General features: G+C 42.0%; 2 protein-coding genes across 5 annotated transcripts in view; one reads left to right on the forward strand and one right to left on the reverse strand.

The window, feature by feature from the left end:
* RDH8 (retinol dehydrogenase 8) overlaps window positions 1-23,798 on the reverse strand; it is a 192,369-nt gene that overhangs the window by 154,426 nt on the left and 14,145 nt on the right. The window contains exons 2-3 of one of the 2 annotated variants that reach the window (XM_072149458.1): window positions 14,405-14,509; window positions 378-445 (exon numbers count right to left, since the gene is read on the reverse strand). The gene's annotated coding sequence lies outside the window, so the exon portion shown is untranslated. Of the gene's footprint in view, window positions 1-377; window positions 449-14,404; window positions 14,510-23,798 lie in introns of both variants that reach the window. The other variant, XM_072149457.1, reaches the window with a different exon arrangement.
* Window positions 1-23,798, forward strand: part of COL5A3 (collagen type V alpha 3 chain) — a 111,340-nt gene that overhangs the window by 84,484 nt on the left and 3,058 nt on the right. For all 3 annotated transcript variants that reach the window (XM_072149452.1, XM_072149453.1, XM_072149454.1), the window contains 41 exons: window positions 424-468; window positions 1,432-1,485; window positions 2,014-2,058; window positions 2,190-2,243; window positions 2,547-2,654; window positions 4,512-4,565; window positions 5,028-5,081; window positions 6,615-6,659; window positions 6,812-6,865; window positions 7,359-7,403; window positions 7,794-7,847; window positions 8,469-8,522; window positions 9,072-9,125; window positions 9,230-9,337; window positions 14,055-14,144; window positions 14,249-14,302; window positions 14,422-14,529; window positions 14,732-14,839; window positions 14,926-14,979; window positions 15,087-15,140; window positions 15,295-15,402; window positions 15,900-15,953; window positions 16,033-16,086; window positions 16,164-16,217; window positions 16,376-16,429; window positions 16,935-17,042; window positions 17,679-17,732; window positions 17,815-17,868; window positions 18,269-18,322; window positions 18,405-18,458; window positions 18,542-18,649; window positions 18,734-18,787; window positions 18,929-18,982; window positions 19,463-19,570; window positions 19,648-19,701; window positions 19,944-19,979; window positions 20,107-20,160; window positions 20,247-20,502; window positions 22,348-22,460; window positions 22,592-22,660; window positions 22,753-22,986. In XM_072149452.1, the coding sequence (XP_072005553.1) occupies window positions 424-468; window positions 1,432-1,485; window positions 2,014-2,058; window positions 2,190-2,243; window positions 2,547-2,654; window positions 4,512-4,565; window positions 5,028-5,081; window positions 6,615-6,659; window positions 6,812-6,865; window positions 7,359-7,403; window positions 7,794-7,847; window positions 8,469-8,522; window positions 9,072-9,125; window positions 9,230-9,337; window positions 14,055-14,144; window positions 14,249-14,302; window positions 14,422-14,529; window positions 14,732-14,839; window positions 14,926-14,979; window positions 15,087-15,140; window positions 15,295-15,402; window positions 15,900-15,953; window positions 16,033-16,086; window positions 16,164-16,217; window positions 16,376-16,429; window positions 16,935-17,042; window positions 17,679-17,732; window positions 17,815-17,868; window positions 18,269-18,322; window positions 18,405-18,458; window positions 18,542-18,649; window positions 18,734-18,787; window positions 18,929-18,982; window positions 19,463-19,570; window positions 19,648-19,701; window positions 19,944-19,979; window positions 20,107-20,160; window positions 20,247-20,502; window positions 22,348-22,460; window positions 22,592-22,660; window positions 22,753-22,986 (3,084 nt within the window). The remainder of the gene's footprint in view (window positions 1-423; window positions 469-1,431; window positions 1,486-2,013; window positions 2,059-2,189; window positions 2,244-2,546; window positions 2,655-4,511; window positions 4,566-5,027; window positions 5,082-6,614; window positions 6,660-6,811; window positions 6,866-7,358; window positions 7,404-7,793; window positions 7,848-8,468; window positions 8,523-9,071; window positions 9,126-9,229; window positions 9,338-14,054; window positions 14,145-14,248; window positions 14,303-14,421; window positions 14,530-14,731; window positions 14,840-14,925; window positions 14,980-15,086; window positions 15,141-15,294; window positions 15,403-15,899; window positions 15,954-16,032; window positions 16,087-16,163; window positions 16,218-16,375; window positions 16,430-16,934; window positions 17,043-17,678; window positions 17,733-17,814; window positions 17,869-18,268; window positions 18,323-18,404; window positions 18,459-18,541; window positions 18,650-18,733; window positions 18,788-18,928; window positions 18,983-19,462; window positions 19,571-19,647; window positions 19,702-19,943; window positions 19,980-20,106; window positions 20,161-20,246; window positions 20,503-22,347; window positions 22,461-22,591; window positions 22,661-22,752; window positions 22,987-23,798) is intronic.

The raw sequence follows: 23,798 nt of genomic DNA on the forward strand, positions 1-23,798 counted from the left end.
CTAAAAATGTTATTGAGACATGGTTCCCATGTCTAGGAATTAACTTTGGAAGAGGCGAAGGAGAACACCCATGATTATGTCATATGGATATTTTAATAACCAGAGTAAAGGAATCAACCTTTTGCCAAGTGCCATAAATACATCATTCATCATCAGCAAGATCCGAAAATGATATACTAGGTCCAAAAATCCTGCTATGGGCTAAACCATGTAGCTGTGGTAGCATTTTAGGCGAATAAAGTTCAATCTCTGGTACTAATGGTAGCTTATGTTGTGTTGATCCAGAAAAAAAGTAGATCCAAAAATATTATCTCTTTGATTACTAATTGTCCCTTAATCCACCACTCCTTTATCCTTACACTTTTGAAGACCCATACCTTTTCTCTCCAACGATGTCTAATGGTTGTGATCTGATCTTTTCAGGGACATCCCGGTAGAGAAGGACCTGCTGGAGAGAAGGGCATTCAGGTGAGTGATTGTATAAAATTACATAAAAATGCAACAAATTTCACCAAAAAAACATATCAACCTGTAAGAGATAATACATCTTAACATGCTTCTATATATGCTACATTAAGAATATTACTCCAACATACTGCAACTAAGAGGTGCCACGTGTAGACCATCAATGAAGTCCATGTTTCTCCACATGTTCAGACCACATGCATCTTATTTTATTAGATTGTGTTGCATTGATGCTCAAACTATTAAATTTAGTAGCTTAGGGTTGTTGAAGATCTCTAGTACAGGCGGTCCCCTACTTAAAGACACCCGACTTACAGACAACCCATAATTACAGACGGACCCCTCTGCCCACTGTGACCTCTGGTGGAGTCTCTGGATGTTACTATAGTCCCAGACTGCAATGATCAGCTGTAAGATGTCTGTAATGAAGCTTTATTGATAATTCTTGGTCCAATTACACCAAAAATTTTGAAACTCCAATTGTCACTGGGGCAAAAGAAAAAAAATTGTCTAGAACTTCCATTATAAAATATACAGTTTCGACTTACATACAAATTCAACTTAAGAACAAACCTCCAGACCCTATCTTGTATGTAACCCGGGGACTGCCTGTAATTGTTATGAATATATAGCCATGGTTGAAACATTCCTTGTGATGTTCTAAGCTACCATGAGCAAGTAGCTTCAATCCATCGGGCCTCACGATTCTGACAAATCTTTAACTGTACCATGGTGGAAGCACCGAATGAGAAGAGATCATCTGCAGATATCTAGAGACCTTTCATTTTTTTGCCTGCAGAACCATCAATGAGATAAGGTTGGGTGCTCTTGGCAAAAAGATAAGAAAATGTAGAGGACTAAGCATACTTTACCAAAGAATTTTGACAAAATTTTATGGAATAGTAGACCTTAAAACATGGGGTCTGTTTGCATTTAATACTCAGAATTTAAATTTTTTTGTATTAGGGCCCTACAGGATCTCCTGGTCCTATTGGATATCCTGGAACCCGTGGTGTAAAGGTAGGAATATGTTGTTAGTGTTGTATATACAATTATAATATCATATGCTTTTTAGAATTACTAAAATGTTCATTGTCTCAATGGCTTATGTATGGTGTTCTCCACTAATTAAGTTGGTTTCCAAAAGAACCAGCTAGTTGGGTGGTGCCTAAAAAACACAGGATTGTTGGAGACCCAATTTTTGATAGGGATTTGGGCTAATCCTTGAGTGAAACAGTGGCACATAAAAATGCACATACGTCGAAGAATTCCTACCATTAGCCTTTGATGTCATGGAGGCTGTAGTCAATACATATTGTGAGATCAAGGAATTAGGGGTCTTTAACAGGCCAAGAGATTTTGAAATTGTTGGCCATCTCTATATGTTGACGTCACGTGAGGCACTGTACATGTTGCTTAGTAAGGCTTGGTTATGTAGCATTGCTAATAGGTATGTAGTGATAACGATTTCTTTATCGTTAAGATCTATTTTCAACAAGAACTTTTATTTTTTTTTTAGAAAATATCACTGAATTTGTTTTATTTTAGGGAGCCTTTGGTGTAAGGGGGCCAAAAGGAAGCAAAGGTGAAAAGGTAAGTGGGTAAAAATAGAGTACGTCGAGTTGGGTAGACGATGGAAGAGTGACAAATACTTTAAGACTAAAAAGTTTGGAGTCCCGACTCAAGAGGGGTCCAATTAAAAACTCTTTTTCATTATTTTTCAGGGAGAAGATGGATTTCCAGGATCAAAAGGAGACATGGGAATCAAAGGAGACAGGGTAAGACCAATAAATGGTTGTCAACAGTTGGCATTGTGTGGGTCTATAGGAGGTTGTCCATAAAGACATCAATTTGATGTGATACAAAAGGCCCTCGAAGAGTCAGACTGGACATTATTATTCTCCTTGTTCTATATATGGGTAACTCAAACCTATCTATACATGCACAAGCTCCATCAATCAGATGGATACATCTTATATTTGGGTCAATACAGACAATATATTGGGTGAAAAACCATCAAGGCTCATTTTTGGATTCTACAAATGTAAACAGTCAATACACTACCACTTCTATCATTCTAGGGCGACCCTGGAGCTACAGGAGGACGTGGAGAAGATGGTCCTGAAGGACCAAAGGGACAATCTGGACCTTTAGGAGAACTAGGGGCTTCTGGAATTCCTGGAGAGAAGGTTGGTTTATTTACAAAATTTGCATAGTATTCATTGAGTTTTTAGACAAGAACTGAAACCTGTGAATCTCCAGATGCGGTAAAACTGCTTGTATTTTACATCTCATACTTGCAAAATGTCTCTTTACAACAACAGGATATTTGGTAGAGTGTAGACCACCAAATTTTCCTCAACTGCATCTCTTTCAAACACACAATTCTTCTAGTACAGTGATGGCGAACCTTTAAGAGACCGAGTGCCCAAACTGCAAACCAAAGGCGACTTTTCTAGTGCAAGGTGCCAACACAGCAGTTTAGTCCAATAGCGCCACAATACCACTATACATGAGACAAATAACACTGTGACATCATGAGGCCACCATTACAACCACATAAATAGCATAAAAGACCATTATCAGAGGTCGCACTAACATTTTTCCAGAAGGGTAATAATACTCCTCTCACCATTTTTGAGGAGTATTTTTACCCGAGGAGGAGTATGAACATTTTGGTAATACGCCGCGCACACTACGCTCACACTGCACACACAGCACTCCACTCACACTGCGCACACTCCACTCACACTGCGCACACTCCACTCCACTCACACTCCACTCCGCTCACACTGCGCACACTCCACTCCGCTCACACTCCACTCCACTCACAGCACTCCACTCACACTGCGCACACTCCACTCACACTGCGCACACTCCACTCACACAGCGCACACTCCACTCACACTCCACTCCGCTCACACTGCGCACACTCCACTCCGCTCACACTCCACTCACACTGCGCACACACTCCACTCCACTCTGCTCACACTGCGCACACTCCACTCACACAGCGCACACTCCACTCCACTCCACTTACACTCCACTCTGCTCACACTGCGCACACTCCACTCCGCTCACACTCCACTCACACTGCGCACACTCCACTCCACTCACACTGCACACACTCCACTCACACTCCACTCTGCTCACACTGCGCACACTCCACTCCGCTCACACTCCACTCACACTGCGCACACTCCACTACACTCACACAGCACACACTCCACTCCACTACACTCACACAGCACACACTCCACTCCACTCACATAGCACACACTCCACTCCACTCACATAGCACACACTCCACTCCACTACTCTCACACAGCACACACTCCACTCCACTACACTCACACAGCACACACTCCACTCCACTACACACACATAGAGGGCCTTACTAAGTGCAGCAGCCGCGGAAACGTCAGGCACCGGGACCCCGCAGGCATCGGGCACCGGGACCCCGCAGGCAGCGGGCACCGGGACCCTGCAGGGAGCGGGCACCGGGACCCCGCAGGCAGCGGGCACCGGGACCCCGCAGGCAGCGGACACCGGGACCCCGCAGGCAGCGGGCACCGGGACCCCGCAGGCAGCGGGCACCGGGACCCCGCCGGCAGCGGGCACCGGGACCCCGCAGGCATCAGGACCCCGCGACTCGGAGCACAGGAGCAGTGACGTCGGAGCACAGGAGCAGGCAGGAGGCATGGGGCACCGGGACCCCGCAGGCATCAGGCACCGGGACCCCGCAGGCAGCGGGCACCGGGACCCCGCAGGCAGCGGGCACCGGGACCCCGCAGGCATCAGGACCCCGCGACTCTGCAGGCAGCAGGGCGGGGACAAGCAGGCATCGGGACCCCGCGACTCTGCAGGCAGCAGGGTGGGCCAAGCGCGAACGAGCAGGCAGCGGTAGCCGGGGTCGAGCGGTCAACAGAGTGCTGGGACCCGGCAGGGGTAGGTATCATTGATGAGACTGGGGAGAAGGTACGCGTGCCATAGGTTCGCCATCACTGTTCTAGTACCTTGATGTTCTTCTATGTTTTATTTCTCAGGGGAAACTTGGAGTTCCAGGTCTTCCCGGATATCCTGGACGACAAGGACCAAAGGTAAGAGAATGGGTTCTATGAATAATGGTCACCACTCATTTAAGGAACTGTAGTGACAACCTCTACACAACTGTATAATAACCATAGGTTTCTTGTTAAATGCCATGGTTACACCAATAACAACCAAGAGCCAAATACCTCTAATTCATTGGCACCTCTATGACTTGTATTTCTATTTCCATCCATGCTTAAATCCAAACTATCCATTAAAGAACATCACCACCCTTGCCAACTTTTTTTAATAAGATGATGGAATAAAGACATCATCCCAATAGGATAAACCCTCTCCATATGCCTTGTTGGAATATTTGAAGTTCATAATGGGTGGTCAGTGCTTAGGATGCCTTACGGCTGACTAGAGTTGAGGTCTCCTGCTTGGGAGGATGTAAGGCAATCATGTATTCTCTGGATTTCTCTTTATTTAGCTCTACATGTGTAAAATTTAGTAACTTCTTCTTACAGGGGTCTACAGGATTTGTTGGTCCACTTGGTCTGGCTGGCGAAAAAGGCAAGAGGGTAAGCTAAAAATAATAAATGAAATATCTAGAACCAAAAATAGAGGTAAAGCTAAATTCACACACACGTGTGCCCGTAGTACCGTAGCACGACGGGCACACGTCAGCACTGGGGAGAGGAGGAGGGGATGGGCGCCGCTCACCCCTGCCCCTCTCCATAGAGAAACATGGGGCATGGCGCCGTATTCCAGGGAAAGATAGGACATGTCCTATCTTTATCCCAGCTACGGAACGGTACTGCTTCATACAGCGCTGTGCGCCCATTGCCGGCCTATGGGGGACGCATATCCGACATATATACGCCGGTCGTGTATACTTTCCCTAACGGCCGTGTGAATGAGGCCTAAGGGTGAGATTACAATAATAAGAGAGAATGGATAACAAGTGGTCATCTGTTGGTCCTGCAGTTCCAGCTCAGTTAAGGTCTTAGCACCAAGACCCCCAACAATGAAAACTTCTGTACTTTATGCCTTTGTAAAAGGTTGACTCCTGAAGATTAAAATACACTGCAGGCGTATTCTAGTGCATTTTAGGCATTGCAGCTTAAAGGAAACCTACCATCATAAATCTACCTATTAAGCTACATCTGATGGTATGCGGCTAGTAACATGCTTTTATCTAATCCAAAAATACTTCCTCAACTAAACTTTAACTAGCTAATATGCTAATTGTCGGCAGAGGCTACTGGGGCATGGATTAGCTATTTCTCCCAGTACCTGGAGAAGTTAATCCACGCCCCAGTAGCCTCTGGCGATAATTAGCATATTAGTTAGATAAGTGTAGTGAAGTTTAGCATTAGGTAAAAATACTTTATTTTTAGCATTAGGTAAAAATAGATTAGGGCTTAGCATGTGTAAGGCTTACATTATCTTGCACATTCCTTCTGTAAACCAATTACCAGTGCTCAGATTTGTAAGCATTGTTAGCTCTTAACCTCGAGAAAAGAGCCCTAAATCATGGCTTCATTGGCCATCATTGGCATTTCAGCTTAAGACTTTTTACCACCTCCAACTATTCTTTTAATAGGTTCCACTCTACCGATTCTGGCACAGTTGGAATATTTTCTCTATCCCCCACATTAAGGATTTAGTTTCAACATCCAATATGCTAAATATATAATCTACTGTCAAATGGGTGGCCCTGGGCCTAGATAAGACAGCCTTACACCATCTACTAGAAAGTAGTGAGCAGTGAGTAATGAAACAAGCCACCCAGGTCCTAACAGAGCAAAAAAACGTTTTCTAGGGGATCAGAACATCAAGTGGTCAAGAAGGACATAACATAAACGCGTTTCGAGTGCCTAAGAACTCTTGACTAGCTAGTTAGTAGAGTGGCACCAATGAAAGTGTTGAAGTTGATGGAGAAACTGAAAGGTCCTCCTTAAGGCATTTGGTCAGTGCATTTCTAATGACTGGTTCCTGCAGGATAATAATTTTGATGGGTCAGTGATCTGAAGGAAAAATCACAAATCTGGTTGGTGATATACCTGTTGATAAAACAAATGCAGTGTTACTATTGCTTGTTCTCCATTTAGGGAAGAGGTGGACAACCTGGGCAAGCCGGACAGCGTGGACCTGCGGTAAGAGCCTAACATGTAAAGAGTGTATCCTTACATTGAAGGGTTTTCCTTTTTGACTAACTAGTTGTACATGTAAACATTGGGGATAAGCAGAAGGAGAGAACTCAAAAGTCAAAACTCTTGAATGATGAATTTCTGGGCTGTTTCTTTAGGGTGTCAGAGGTGAAAGAGGTCAACGAGGGCCTACCGGAAAACCAGGTCTGAAGGTATGTGTTCTTCCAGCTACAGTGCAAAAATAAACTTCATTAACAGATAATAATCAGTAGTGGATTATAATAGAGGTGGTTTGAGGCGGTAGCCTGGGACCCAAGCCTTCTGAGGGCCCATGGGCACCCAAACCCCCCACCAAATTTTATACTGTTGAGGACCTTCACCCATGAAATCCTTGTATATCTGTTCCAGCTCAAAATACACATGTAGACAAGAGCCATTTTAGTTCCTTTGAAGGTGCTCCAAAGGTCCTGAAACCTCCATTCTCCAAGAAGTTTAATTCTAGTACCATATGTAGGAAGTGAATTTTGGACTTGTACAGCCTATAACATCCATACAGCCCAGGGCCCATGGCAGTCATAATCCACCCCTGATGATAATATTGTATTGGAGCCCTCAAATGGTGTTTATATCTTCTACATGGACCAAAGCAGATCACTACAGTAGGTGTCTTGTAGACAGACATTGAGTTTGTCCTCTGTTTTTCAGGGGGATGCTGGCCATGACGGTGTTGCAGGAGCCCCTGGTGAGAAGGTGAGTCTTGGTCTCTCGGGATGTCTTTTGGATTATATTAGTTGGATCAGATCTCATATCCTTTAATATGTTGTAACCCTGTTGATTATACATTGAATAGCCCTTGTTTTGAATATTTTGGGCTCCATAAAAAATGTTAACGGACTTTAGAACACAAGTCATTCATTGACTGCACTGCACTTCGGAAATATTATCCCCAATAATATTTATTCACAAAAACATTTTTAGAATTCTGGAATTCTTCTGGCAACTTCTGCATCCCCATTATTTACTAATCCCTACATAGAAAACATAAGTTCTCCTCCATCTCATACACAACCACTTTGTATTATCTTAATGTCAGTCTGAAGACATCTTACAAAATCATATGTTTTTGTATTATAATCGTAGGGACCACTTGGACCTCCAGGACCTGTCGGATTTGCAGGACCTAAAGGACCTAATGTAAGTAGGGATGGCGATGAGGAGGTTTGGCGAACAATAATTTATTTGTCTCTTGAGATCTGTAATGTAGTTGGTCGTCTCTGATTTAGGACTGTTATCTATGAAGCTTGTCATGCATATGAGTATTGGTATGAGTATGTGTATCGGCCAAATCCGCCAGTTTTGGTGGGACTAGCCGACCATCTAATGTGTAAGTTTTTCTCCTGACTAAAGACCAACATCAAGTGTCAGGAGATAGAAGTGCCTAGTCTTTTTTGTTCTCAGGGAGGTATGCCAATGCAACTCGTCTCCTGACTCTTCCATTTACCACTCATGTCTTGATCGTTTGACCAAGATAGTTGATAACTCAATGAGAGACCATAAATCAATTGGCAAAATCTAATATTTGTTCGTTATTTGTTGGTGGGACTTCAGGGAAAGGGAACTTTCTGTGAAGTTCCTGTCCAGTTTCCTTGAAGTTTCTCTCCTTCAGGTGAGGGTGTTGACACAGGACCATTTGATCATTTTATCAAAAAATGGGATTGTGCGGGATAGTATTTTAAGTTGTTTTTCTCCCTGATTGTTTTATCAATGACTTCTCCAGTTTGTACACATTAAAGGATGTCACTGCTCTCTCATCAGGGTGCCCCTGGCAAAGATGGTCTACCTGGGCATGCGGGCCAGCGAGGAGAACCGGTACGTTTATAAATATTGTGTAATCTGTAATTGTTTACATCTTGTCTTGTTTTTTTGTTTTATTGCTTCTGATATATTGATAAGGTTATGGAAGTAAAAGGGATGGTTGTCTGGATTGGGAATGTCTCGAGGGCTTAATTTAGTAGGATAGCGACACTATACGGAATGTTATGGTTCTGCCTCCTGCTAGTAATTCATATATTTGGGAAACTTTTCTGAATTTCATCTCTTTCTGGAGACTTTATGCAGAAGGTGTCTGGGGTCTGCCTTAAGGTGCCCATAAGATATCTCTCCTTCATATAAAGGGACCACTCCTATAAATGAGACTCTCTAGTTGGGGGGTAAAATATAGATTTTGCTTTAGGACATCGCAGATATGCCTCTGCTGAACCTTATCCTCATGCCATGTGCAAAGCATAAGGTTCAGGATTCAGTTCAGATAAAGGTCCAGGTATAAATAGGCATTGGATATTAATAGAAGGTCAGGGTCGAAATGATTAACTTGCATAACGATCAGAATTGAGATATATTTATTCTCCTATCCAACAGGGTTTCCAAGGCAAAACTGGACTTCCGGGACCAGCTGGAGTTGTGGGGCCACAGGTACGTTTAACATCTGGAAATATATATATATACATATATATATATATATATTGCTTTCTGGAAAGATCTGATGTCCTGGATCTGATGAGTTGACTTCTCATTAGGGAAAATCTGGTGAAACTGGCCCTATGGGAGAACGAGGTCACCCAGGATCACCAGGATCTCCCGGAGAGCATGGATTGCCAGGTGCTGCCGGACGCGAAGGTGCAAAGGTAAAGACAATGCACAAAAGGAGTTCAGAATTATAGAAATGTAGGCTGGGCTTTCTGATTGACTCGTCAGTAAAGGATGCCACAGACTAGTTTGGATGCCAAAATCATATGTCAAAACCAGGTGAATAGCCAGGTGGTCTATACATTAGGCTAGTGTGGGTTTCCTTAAAAATGGCTTCCTTGTTTGGTATGAATGTCATCCCACATACTGCCCTCAAAGACAACTGGAAAAATCCTGGACAGTAGATCAACTTTTTAGAGATACATTGGATCTGTCATGCTGGTCTTAGACACAAAAAATGCATCAAACAATAGTCAGTCTTTTTGGCCAACCAACTTTTTATTTGGTGTTGAGTAGAACCTTTATTAAAATGGACATACAATGGACACTAAGGAGCTCTTGATCATAAGTTCCTCCTCATCATTCTCCTGTTAGGACAATTACTTCTCATTCCATCACATTAATTTAAAGGGACTTGGAAAAGAGAACTTTTAACACCTTAATGAGATGTGACATAACTGTACATCACATTTCGGTCAAGGCTGTATGGAATAGGCTTACGATTATGAATATCCACTTGGAGTGGAGTGCAAGCCATAAAAAACTAAAAAGTTTGTTTTGTCGATTTCGACACATTTGGAATTATTCTCCAGCTTCCCAGTACACGGCATGGAATCTAAAATACCACCACTAGGAAGTACAATTTGTTACGTAGAAAATAAGACCTCATACAGCTCTGTACACGGAAAATTTAAAAAGCTTTGGATTCTTGAAGGTAGGGACTAAAAAACAGAAACATGATATGGAAAACGTCCATCATTGTCAGGGGGTAATCCAGGTTTGTAGCTCTTGCAAGTGCTCTGGGCAGGTCTCTCAGCCTGAAGAACTTTTTAGCTCTTTGCAATGAACTGTTCCACGGCCCCTCCCCTCTGAGTGTTGTAAATATCCAACCAAAATCCTGAAACAGCTCCTGTGGGAGGGGCTGTGGAGAAGCAGAAATCTCTTATGGCTGAAAGACCCGCCCAGAGCCCTTGCAGGAGCTACAGAGAAGGATTTTAGTTTTGTAAACTAAGATAAGAAAGGTTAAAGGGGTTTGCCCATTAAACAAAATTCTCAAATTTTAATCCCTTAGTGATGTTTAGAATAAATATTATTTTTGACTTTTGACTACTTTTACTAATTAGATTCATGGCTGCTTTAGCTCCTATAACTCGGTGATCGTCAGTGACAGTCCCTGTATGGACAGGGACTCTCTAAGCAGACACTTCATGAGTCCTATGTGCTATGAGATGCTGTGTACTGACAATGTGCTTTGATTATCAGGGTACAGGGTTTATCTACACTTTCATTTAGCTTCTGAACATTCACTAGTGTCTGACACATAGGAAGAGAGAGGAGACAGATCAGAGTCATGAGATGGATATTAGAGACAATGACACACTCAACTGTGCTGCCACACCCAATCAATAAAACACAGTCAGTCAATACAGTCAGGACTGCTATGTCACCCCCTCTCCGGGGATCCAGAGCTTATCTTGTTTGCAGAGCAGCTGCTGCTGTGTCCTCTCTACGCTGATAGAAGTACGGCTGAACCATGAAGTGCCTCTGTCTGTAGTGTGCTGTTTGCCTCCTACCCCTCCCCCTTCACCTCCAATGCAAGATAAGCTAGAGGGAATTGTCCAATATAGTTAGAGGATTTACGGTTGGAACCACGGACAACCAAGATTGTAAACACCAGGAGTGATAGAGACAGGTTGGAATTATATCTGTGTTTTGCTGTATTTTTGTTAAAGGGAATCCGTCATCAGGAGCTCTTTTTCTGGCACCCCCATGTCCCCAAAGAGAATAGCGTGCAAATTGCAAAAGAGTTTTTATAGTAAAAATTTCTTTTTCTGAAAAAAAAGATAAGTTAGATCAAAATTCACCCCGTGTCCCTAGTCCCATGGGAGTGGCCAGTGGGGAAAGGGGCAGACATGTATGACATCCTGAGGGGGGGGGGGAGATAAGGGGGCATGGGAGGTTTCTTTTTATTTGAAATCGATGCTGACAAAGTGATTTACCCAGAAAGCTCTGCATACAGAAAGGTAAACTTTTATCTAACTTATCTTTTTTTCAGAAAAAGGCATTTTTACTATAAAAAGTCTTTGGCAATGTGCACACTATACTCTATGGGGAAACGGGGGAGCCACAAAAAGGACTCCTGATGATAGGTTCCCTGTTATTTTGTTATCCTTAGTATATTTAAGAATCTTGTTTTTTTGGAAATAAACCTTTAACAATTTCATATTTGTGGGGCTCTGACTCCCTTTACCCCAATGACTATGGGGCCTCAAATCTTCGATGAAAGATGTGCAGCACATCAGGTGGTTATTTTGCAGCACAGTTCAAATCAAATGAATGAAATTGCAAGAACAATGAGTTGGTCATCAATATAAAAGTTTTGGAAATCCCCCTTTATTTATCTTCTGATAAATGTATACATGATCAATAAGTGCAGGTCTACAGATTCCCCAAAGCAGTGAGGCCTCCACAGTTTACAAATTTCAACTCAACTAATGCAAAAAAAAAATTGTTATTTCTTCAAAATCCCAATTTACTGAAACATGATCTCCAATTCAATAACCTCTGAAAGATTTTCCCATCCCTTTATAGCCAGTAAAATGTGTACACCCTCAGTGTGACTACACCACTGGCAGGAGAATACTCTCCTTATTATCTCCAAACATATAGTAAACAGATGTTAAAAGGTACTGAAACCAAAAATAAGACCCCTGGGATCTCGAAAAAAATCTATCCAAAACTTTAGACTCCAGTAGTTCAAAAAACTACGTAGGAGAAGACGTAAAAGCAATACATTTTATTTTGGTTGCACCTATTAGAGGCTATCAACTTGTGACTTTTAGGATCCGATTCTCGAGGCCTCGAATGAAGGGGCAATGTTGCTTTCTGGAAGAGTAAATAATAATTAAATAAACACTTTACTAGAAAATTGAAAAAAAAAATCCCAATGTATTATCTCGATAAAATGTATAGAAAAATACACATCATTCGTAAAGCTGCATCTAAAAAAAAGATAAAATATTAAGACAAATTTCTGGTTTCCTGGATGGTGTAAACCATGTAGAATAAAACAAGTTAAAAAATAAAGCAATTACGCAATTCCAAAATATTTTGGACAACTTGCCTACCTCAAAAAAGTAATAACAAAAAATTAAATTATATTTTGAAAAAAGAATAAAATGTTATCAAAATTTTACATGAACCACAAAACGATCACTATAAAAACAGCAGTCCACCCTGTAAATCACAAGCCCCCCTACAGCTCTGTGAGTTAAAAAGTTATGGTCTAAGAATATGGTGCCCCAAGGAATTTTTTTTTTTTTTTAAATTGTGTACAACAGCTAAAACATTGGGGGTCATTTACTAAGGGCCCGATTCACGTTTTCCCGACGTGTTATCCTAATATTTCCGATTTGCGCCGATTTTCCCTGAATTGCCCCGGGATTTTGGCGCACGCGATCGGATTGTGGCGCATCGGCGCTGGCATGCACGCAACGGAAATCGGGGGCGTGGCCAAACGAAAACCCGACGGATTCGGAAAAACCGACGCATTCAAAAAAAAAAAAGTGTCGCGGGGCTCGCGCTTACCTTCACTAGGAATAGGCCGATATACTTCAGTGCATTCCGGGGAACTTCTGCACAGCAGCGCCACCTGGTGGTCGTCGGAGGAACTGCCTTATTGAATCCCGGCCGGACCCGAATCCACCACAGAGAAGGCGCCGCTGGATCAAGAATGGACCGGGTAAGTAAATCTGCCCCATTATGTAACCTGCAAAGATTTGGTATTTGCTGCAATAGTAATAAGCCACTGGAAACTATTTTGATGTCTATTTCACTGCTGACATAAAAATAAAACCTGACAATTTTGATGAAGTTGCAGTTATTTTTTTAACACATTGAACTCTTAACACTAATTAAAAAACTAAAGAAACCATTAATTTTATAAAAAATTTAACAATAAATAGAATACAAACATACCGCTCAGCATGCAAAAAACAAGTCCTCATCTAAAAGCTCAACTAGGCTTCACATGAAAACTTGTAAGACAAATCACCTTGTGATCTGCTAAAATATATTACCAACAACCGGTCACAAGATGTTCCTCTACTTAAATCTATACTCCTCGTGTGGGATCGGGTTGGCCAACAATGGTTCTCCCAGCTCTCCCCCAAGTAAGAATCAGAGATAAGGATCAAGCAGATTTCAACCATCTCCACTCCTGCAGGAGCAGTGTGGGCGTTGCTGATTTTGTTAATATTATTGAACAAATCATTTGGAATAGAATGGCCATATAAGGGTCTCTACTTTTTCGCGATTCATTTGTTTATTTCAGTTGTCATCAAATTTTATTATAAAACTATTAAAAAGTTGATTGGTCAAATACTTTTTGGAAGGTAATTATGGGTCTGCATGGTATAACTCTATTACACATGTTAAAGACTTTATTTCTAAATAGCTTTTTTGCCTATTGTTAGGACCCTTCATCAATGTCTGATTGTAGGGTTTCCAAGTTCACTTCCAACCTTCCACCTTCTATGTGTCATATTTTAGTTCATATTTACTATTACGCCATTTAACACATTCATTTCTGTATTTTTCATAAATTAAATGTTTTTGCATGATCTTTTTATCTTCCTATATCCCTTCCTATCATAGGGTGACCCTGGTCCTTCTGGAATTCCAGGCAAAGCTGGTCCTCAAGGATTACAAGGGTTTCCAGGAGGCCGTGGCGTATCAGGCGAAGCGGTAAGATGGCTAAAGTGCTTAGTTCACCATGGAATAAGTGGTAGTCAATGGAAAAGAAGGTATCTTACATGAAATCTCTATTCTGTTTGCTTTCTTCCTTTTAGGGTCCACCAGGATTAAAAGGAGGAGAGGGTCCTGTGGGTTCAGCAGGAGCTCCAGTAGGTGTCTCACCCACAGAAATTCAATATTTGTTACCAATATAAAAAAATATATACTGATTTTCAAATATCGGTAACTATTGAACTTGTTCAAAATCTTACCTGAAAACTACTCATAGGGTCCAGCCGGAGAGAGGGGTCCTTCTGGAGCAGCCGGTGGAATTGGCCTTCCAGGACGCCCAGGGTCACAAGGACCGCCCGGACCTGCTGGTGAGAAGGGGAATCCGGTAAGTAGCATACTAAGAAGGTAACGTCATGTCCATAAGTGCTCGAATTTCAAATTTGAAATAAGTAAGAAACCCTTTCGAGAATTGGGGGCAAATTTCCCGTTGAACTTTCTCACACTACTTTCTATACCATATAATGCTACTATTACTTTTATTACAGTATTAAATCATAAATAACTTGACATTACGTTTGTCTACACAGGGTGAGAGAGGACCTGTTGGTGGAGCTGGCCAGGATGGTTCTCAAGGAAGCATTGGACCACCAGGACCTGCTGGGCCAGCAGGACCAGCTGGGGATGATGGAGATAAGGTATTATCGGACTCAAAAATTTTACACCTTTGTTTATTATTTTAAGAAGTAAACATTAATGTTTTGGGAATTGTCCTTATTTGTAGGGAGAAATGGGTGGCCCTGGACAGAAAGGAAGTAAAGGTGACAAGGGAGATAAAGTAAGTACATATGAGTTTGGACCATGGATCATGGTTATCCAATAAATACAAAAATTTTAATATAACCCAAGAATTGTATAACCCGAGCCATACTTTCTATTTTATAGGGGCCTCCTGGACCCATTGGTATTCAAGGTCCATTAGGACACCCTGGTCAAGCCGTAAGTATAGTACTGCAAAATCCTCTCTTTACAAATATGCATTTGTCCCATTTCTAATCCACCTTGAGTAAATGCGTCAGACGAATTCTCTGTTTCTCTAAATGTAAATTTGTGAAAATGTCCAATTTATTGATTATATTGATGCTTTGCATAGGGTCAAGATGGAGAGCCTGGGCGTAGAGGTCAACCAGGAATGCAAGGACAAAAGGGAGATGAAGGTTATAGAGGACTTCCCGGTGTAACTGGACCAAGGGGTCTTCAAGTAAGCCAACAAATTCTACTAATCGTCCTTTCTCCTAGGTTGTTTTCATTGTCTGGCATAGTCAATTGAGGTAGATTGTGTTACTACCATGGTAAAAAAGAAGATCATGCCCTGGTTGGTCTCATCTAAGGTGTGGAAATCCTGTACCCAATGTTGGAGTTCTGAAATAAAACACCCGATTCTTCTGATCTGGGCCTTTAAAGCAAGATATTTTGATCGTGAAATAATATTCAAGGAATATCAATAGATTTAATACAACCCTGTTGCATAATGATAGGGCCCATGGCTTTACAATGTGAAACACCCATCACACACAAAGCACATAAAAGGTCATACCATGAACAACCATAAACCACTACTTTATCAATACTGTATAGGGATGTGTTCCCATTATAACAATAGACATCAATGTTTTGAAATGCTTTATGAGTTACTTAAAGAAATGAATGATTTATAAAGTAAATAATATCCATATAATTGTAATTGTCTCTTTATAGGGCATGCCTGGACCTCCAGGAGAAAAAGGAGAAAGTGGACACGTTGGACCAATGGTTCGTTGGGTGGAAATTAAGATATCAGTAAACTGATCTTCTGAGATAGAAAAATGTTAACATAAATTGTTCATTGCAGGGTCCTCCTGGAACAGGCGGTCCAAGAGGTCCAATGGGACCCAACGGTGGGGATGTAAGTATTTTTCATTTCTACGTGAGAAGACTCAACTGAATCAGTGCCAGGTTAACAATTTTGGTTTTATTTTTAAGGGTTCTCCAGGAAATCCAGGTGGTGTTGGTCAGCCAGGAGCTGTGGGAGAAAAGGTGGGTTACAGTTGGACAAAACTTTGGATTGCTCAATAAAAAACGAATTTATTGAAAACTGAACATATTGGATCGTAGGATGAGTTGGTAGTACAGATACTGAACGTATAATGTAAATTGGTGGTGATGTTATCTAAAAATCCATCCTGCCTTTACAGGGAGAAGCTGGAGAAGCTGGAGATCCAGGACAACCAGGAGAACTAGGTCCCCCAGTAAGTAACATTTATTCCTAGGATTGACTGTTAACTCCACAATCTAGTAATCATCCGAGCAGGCCGGTGTCTTTACAACTGGTTTCACCCAAACTAGTCAAGCTTAAAAGGTGCCCATACATGTAAAAGCACCTAAGACTAGCTCTCTATCATACATGTATAATTATCATCCAACAAAAAGATTCAAGAGAAAGAAGGTCCTAGCACATTGAATTTGCCAAATGCTTTGTCGTCAAAGAGTGTCTGGACATGACTGATTCCACTTTCTTTATGGGGAGCACATGCAATCAAAGTTAGGGTGGGAAGAAATTCCCTTTGGGATGGTCCGACCATCCACTGTCATTGTTACTGACCAACTATGTCTCTAATTTCTTGGATGAAAGTATTAGGTCAGATAATTCAATTTGTCCTTTTGGCCATTGTTACATCATTTTTAATCATGAAGAATATCTTAACATATATTTATTTATAAGTTGCGACTCAATAAATACTAACATTTTTCCAGGGAGCCAAAGGTGATTTTGGAGAAAAAGGAGAATCAGGATTATCAGGTGCTGCTGGTCCACCTGGAAAGAAGGGACGTCCAGGAGAAGATGGTCCAAAAGGCAACATGGTGAGATGCCCCAAGGCCCCATTCTGTAATTGTTAGGGTATTATAAGAGAAGGTGGGGTCAATACAATGAAGACCTTTATAGACTACCAATTCTGACAAAACCATCTACGTACCTGCTTCAAATTTACTCAATGGGGGTCATTTACTAAGGGCCCGATTTGCGCTTTCCCGACGTGTTACCCGAATATTTCCGATTTGCGCCGATTTCCCCTGTATTGCCCCGGGATTTTGGCGCACACGATCGGATTGTGGCGCATCGGCGCCGGCATGCGCGCGACGGAAATCGGGGGCGTGGCCGAACGAAAACCCGACGTATTCGGAAAAACCACCGCATTTAAAAACGGAAAATGTGTCGCGAAGCTTGCACTTACCTTCACTCAGCCGGTGAATTCCCGTGCGTTCAGATGCTTTTCAGCGCAGCAGCGCCACCTGGTGGACTGCGGAGGAACTACCTTAATAAATCCCGGCCGGACCCGTATCCACCGCAGAGAACACGCCGCTGGATCGCGAATGGACCGGGTAAGTAAATCTGCCCCAATATCTTCTTCATGTGACTTGTAAGACATAAGAGACATATGTAATTTTTCTGGTATTCTACACTATATTTGTCTAAAATGTGCAAATATTTCATGATAGGGTGCAATTGGCTTTCCTGGAGACCCAGGACCTCGTGGAGAACCTGGTGTTCCGGTAAGAGTTCATCAAATAATTTCTTGGTACAGTATAGATGAATAGTAATGCATATTTTGACTCACAATGATCTTATTTACAGGGAGTTGATGGAGTACCAGGAGTAAAGGGAGATGGTGGAGAGGCCGGAAATCCTGTAAGTATGAGCCATCATTATTAGGCTACATTCAGACGATGCATGCCCGCCGTACCGTAGTACGACGGGCATACATCGGCGCTGCAGAGAGGAGCAGGGAGTGACCGCAGCTCACCACCGCCCCTCTCCATAGGCATATACAGCGCCGTATCACGTAGAAAGATAGGACATGTCACACTGCTGTGCCACACTCTACATTGCTGAAGTATGCAAATTTTCAGAGGGTTGGAGCAGATCAGTTAAAGAAGCCAACAACACAACAGTGCAAGCACATGGACTACAAAGATATCAAATGAAACTCAGTTAGAGGGCATATTCTGTCTCCACCATATGAGCCATTGGATGGTAATGTTATCCGTAGCTAGGCAATTCTTACATTCTCTTACTTCACTCACTACAGGGACCAGCTGGGACGCAAGGAGAACCTGGACCAAATGGTCCACCAGGTAGAAGAGTAAGTGGCAAAATCTGTCATTTCGATGTTGACACCTTTGTGTTAAACTATGCCGGATTTACATGCTTTCTTATCTTTTAAGGGTCAAGTTGGACAAGCGGGTAAAGAAGGCCGACAAGGTGAAAAGGGAGCTAAGGTATGAACAAGACACTATAAAAACGTATTACAAAAAGGAGGGTGAACTGGTGTAACCATTAATGGAATGAAAATGTTTACTAGGGAGAGCCTGGCACTGAAGGTTTTCCGGGAAAGACTGGACCCGTGGGGCCACAGGGATCACCAGGAAAGCCAGGATCGGAGGGTATGAGGGGTATTCCAGGACCTGCGGTGAGTGGGATCTTCATAGTTTTGTTGGAAAGACTCAATGATAACGCAAATATATTTTATACCATGCATGTTTCTTCTCACTAGGGTGAACCAGGATTATTAGGACCACCTGGTCAAACAGGACCTCCTGGGCCTATGGTAAGGACAGTGGTTTTATAAATGTTGTTTTCCTTTTATCCTTATAGCAATCAATTCCATATGTATGCACCTAGATATGGAAGTGATGTGGATAATAATAATGGAATTGCTTCCTTATTGGAATTATTTTCGTCTCAATAGGGTCCGGCCGGTCTTCCTGGCCTTAAAGGTGATCCAGGCAACAAAGGTGATAAGGTAAGGTATAGTTCTTAAGTAGTGATATACTCCAGAGGTCTAGAATGCTTGCTAAAATAATGATAAGGTTGTCCATATGTGCACAAATACAGGCATCTAAGTAAAGAGGGCAAAAATAAGATCTACTTTGTGCGCTCCCTTTTTCTTTAAGGGTTTATCTGGAAAATATAAGCAGGTGGCCTGGGCTTAGGATAGTTCTTCTATATCGGGTTGGCAGGGTTCTGAAAGCCAGCACCACAACCAATCATCTGTTCTCAGCTTCATCTGGAAGCAAGTGTTGAAGTTTCCAGCAGCACCCCCGCAGGAGAAATAAAGTACTACACATACCTTGTGTAATATACCTTGATAGATTTTCTGTGTAGCTGCTGTCCTCTCTGGCTAATAGATTATGGACCAGACTCTTAATCTATAAATTCCCTAATATATTATTAAAAATTGAGTTATCTAAACCAAAACTCTGTAACTGTTTCCCTACTCCAGGGCCACGCTGGGCTCATTGGATTAATAGGACCTCCAGGAGAAATGGGAGAAAAAGGTGACAGAGGACCGGCTGGTATTCAAGGTGTCCAAGGACCTAAGGGAGATCCAGTAAGTGTTACCTTATTATAAGAGACCTAGTGTATATGAATAGATTTTTAGAGATTAAAGTAATTTCTTTCTTCTAGGGTGTGGTGGGTCCTGCCGGTATAAATGGACCTCCCGGACCAAGCGGCCTTTCGGTAATTGCTCTTTTATTGTCTTTGCTATTGGTTAAATCTTAAATAGAACTCAGATGGAGAAGTCATAGGGGTAAAAATAGTCATTGGTCAGACCTGGCACAAGAAGGATCCAAAACAGCTTTGTGACTTCCATTAAACATGGCGGCCATGATGCCAGTCTAAGCAGATCCTAGGAAGGTTGGGTTGTATAGTGCCTTAGGCCTCTGTAAAATCAAATGTATAACCTTTGGCTTGTTTTGCAGGGATCTGCAGGGCAAAAGGGATCCAAAGGTGCTCCGGTAAGTTAGAGATTGACTTTTTCGGTCAAACTGGTAGAGGATTCAGACCTTCACCAGTATGATAGTTTTAACTTGGTAGAAGAATGAATCAGGCGACTAATTGATACTTATTCATGTTCTCCTTCAGGGACCCCTGGGTATGAAAGGAGACAATGGACCACCAGGCCCCCCTGGACCAGCAGTAAGTGATTTGGATATTGCTCATAATCTTCGCGGTGGAACTGCCCCAAAACATAATGGTAATCGCATCAATGTTATCGATTATAGGGACGTCCAGCACAAATGATTCAGCCCCTGCCCTACGATACATATGAAGGCACAAGAAAGAGACGGCGCCACTCTGATGGAGAGCAGGCAGATGAGGGGACCACAGATTATATGGCTGATGGTATGGAAGAAGTGTACGCTACACTAGGATCTCTAAAAGTGGAGGTTGAGCAGATGAGGTGGCCAGTGGGCTCCAAAGAGAGTCCAGGAAGAACGTGCAAAGAGCTCCAGTTGTGTCATCCCGACTACAAGGATGGTGAGTAATGCCAAATACTGGAAGAAATTAGAAGATATATGGATAGGTTATGAGAAATAATAGTAGATATAGGAGAGGATATATGGAGTAATAGGAGGAGATATAGGGAAGATATATGGAGTAATAGGAGGAGATATAGGGAGGATATATGGAGTAATAGGATGAGAGATAGGGAGGATATATGGAGTAATAGGAGGAGATATAGGGAGGATATATGGAGTAATAGGATGAGATATAGGGAGGATATATGGAGTAATAGGTGGAGATATAGGGGAGGATATATGGAGTAATAGGAGGAGATATAGGGAGGATATATGGAGTAATAGGAGGAGATATAGGAGAGGATATATGGAGTAATAGGAGGAGATATAGGGAGGATATATGGAGTAATAGGAGGAGATATAGGAGGATATATGGAGTAATAGGAGGAGATATAGGGAGGATTTATAGAGTAATAGGAGGAGATATAGGGAGGATATATGGAGTAATAGGAGGAGATATAGGAGGATATATGGAGTAATAGGAGGAGATATAGGGAGGATATATGGAGTAATAGGAGGAGATATAGGGAGGATATATGGAGTAATAGGAGGAGGTATAGGGGAGGATATATGGAGTAATAGGAGGAGATATAGGGAGGATATATGGAGTAATAGGAGGAGATATAGGGAGGATATATGGAGTAATAGGAGGAGATATAGGAGGATATATGGAGTAATAGGAGGAGATATAGGGAGGATATATGGAGTAATAGGAGGAGATATAGGGAGGATATATGGAGTAATAGGAGGAGATATAGGGAGGATATATGGAGTAATAGGAGGAGATATAGGAGGATATATGGAGTAATAGGAGGAGATATAGGAGGATATATGGAGTAATAGGAGGAGGTATAGGAGGATATATGGAGTAATAGAAGGAGATATACGGAGGATATATGGAGTAATAGGGAGAGATATAGGGGGGATATATGGAGTAATAGGAGGAGATATAGGAGGATATATGGAGTAATAGGAGGAGATATAGGGAGGATATATGGAGTAATAGGAGGAGATATAGGAGGATATATGGAGTAATAGGAGGAGATATAGGAGGATATATGGAGTAATAGGAGGAGATATAGGGAGGATATATGGAGTAATAGGAGGAGATATAGGAGGATATATGGAGTAATAGGAGGAGGTATAGGAGGATATATGGAGTAATAGAAGGAGATATACGGAGGATATATGGAGTAATAGGGAGAGATATAGGGGGGATATATGGAGTAATAGGAGGAGATATAGGAGGATATATGGAGTAATAGGAGGAGATATAGGGGGGATATATGGAGTAATAGGAGGAGATATAGGGGAGGATATATGGAGTAATAGGAGGAGATATAGGAGGATATATGGAGTAATAGGAGGAGATATAGGGTGGATATATGGAGTAATAGGAGGAGATATAGGAGGATATATGGAGTAATAGGAGGAGATATAGGGTGGATATATGGAGTAATAGGAGGAGATATAGGGGAGGATATATGGAGTAATAGGAGGAGATATAGGGAGGATATATGGAGTAATAGGAGGAGATATAGGAGGATATATGGAGTAATAGGAGGAGATATAGGGTGGATATATGGAGTAATAGGAGGAGATATACGGAGGATATATGGAGTAATAGGGAGAGATATAGGAGGATATATGGAGTAATAGGAGGAGATATAGGGAAGATATATGGTCTAGTAGGAGTGGATAGAGGAGATGATTTATGAAGTAATAGGAGGAGATAAAGGGAAAGGCTCTTAATCTAAAAAAATATGTCTTATTGAAGTGTTTTTGTATTTTTTGGTCATTTTAGGTGAATACTGGATTGATCCAAACCAAGGATGTAACAGAGACGCGTTCAAGGTCTTTTGCAATTTTACAGCTGGTGGAGAAACCTGCCTGTATCCAGACAAAAAGTTTGAGTCGGTCAGTACAACTCCCCAAAAGTTCTCCATACCTCCAAAAACTCTTATGCATTAGCAAAAATGGGGTTTCAGAAGGGCCGCTTAAAATTAAAAGTGTGTTAGCCACTGAACCCAGGCTTTTTGTCTTACCAGGTTAAAGTTGCAGCATGGAGTAAAGAAACCCCTGGGGATTGGTACAGCACTTTCAAAAGAGGGAAGAAGGTACCGTTATTCCTATTCCTTGGTGTCTTAGATCCTCTCTTGTCATAAATTTTTTACTGCATTGTAACTTCGTTGTTGTACGACTCCAACAGTTCCACTACATTGATGCGGATGGAAATCCCGTTCACGTGGTACAAATGACCTTCCTAAAACTACTGAGTGCCGTAGGCCGTCAGAACTTCACTTACAATTGTCAGCAGTCTGCGGGATGGTTTGATCTATCAAGGGGAAACCACGACCGGTCGATAAAGTTCAGGGCGGACAACGAGGAGACGCTCTCCCAGAGTCGTATACCACAGCTAAGAGCGTTATATGATGGCTGTCAAGTAAGTTCTGAAACTCAGAAATGTACTTGAAATCTTGTTATTACCAACTTCATCAAACAAAGCATAAAAAAAGACAAAAGACAATAATGACCATTCAGTGGCCACAGCAGGTCCTGACAACCAACACTTCCTTGGCTGATCTCTGGCTAGGCCGGAAGACACTTAGGGGCTCATTTACTAAGGGTCGCGGAACGCACATTTGGCGGACTGTTCGGCGTTTACGGGGATTGCACGGCTTGGACTGGTATTTAACAGGGGTCTGTGCAGGGATTGTGTCGTACGTGATTGTTTTTTGGCTTCCATGCAACACAAATTGGGGGGGGTCCGACTGATTCGGACTGAGCGTGGGATTTAACTTTCAAAGTGTGTCGCAAGCCCAAGCACTTACATGCACCACTTAAAAGATGGGGAACTCTGTCAGACCTGAGTGGGGAAGCGACACACACAGGATATCGGGCGCATGATCTCCAGCGGATGTTTTCCTCGCTCTTGTCCTTGCCCATGTTGGATTGTCCAAAATTACTGGAAACCCCCTCAATAGTATGCCATCATCATGGATTAATTCTATTGGTCTGTACAACTACAGTAATTCTTTATTGGCTTGTAGAATTTAGAAGTATCCAGCCAAATTTAAGCACTAGCTTAATGATACTCATAGCTTATGGAATCTTTTTAAAATCAGAAATCATAGGACCGTCTTTTCTTTTGTCCCAAATAGAATTTATTTTTCTTTAGTTCTTGGTGCTAACTTAATAGAATACTACTCAACATAGACAACAATCAACATTGAATTCAACAGTCATCTAATCACA

This window comes from Engystomops pustulosus, chromosome 4 (assembly GCF_040894005.1).
Source record: "Engystomops pustulosus chromosome 4, aEngPut4.maternal, whole genome shotgun sequence".
NCBI classification, from domain to species: domain Eukaryota; kingdom Metazoa; phylum Chordata; class Amphibia; order Anura; family Leptodactylidae; genus Engystomops; species Engystomops pustulosus.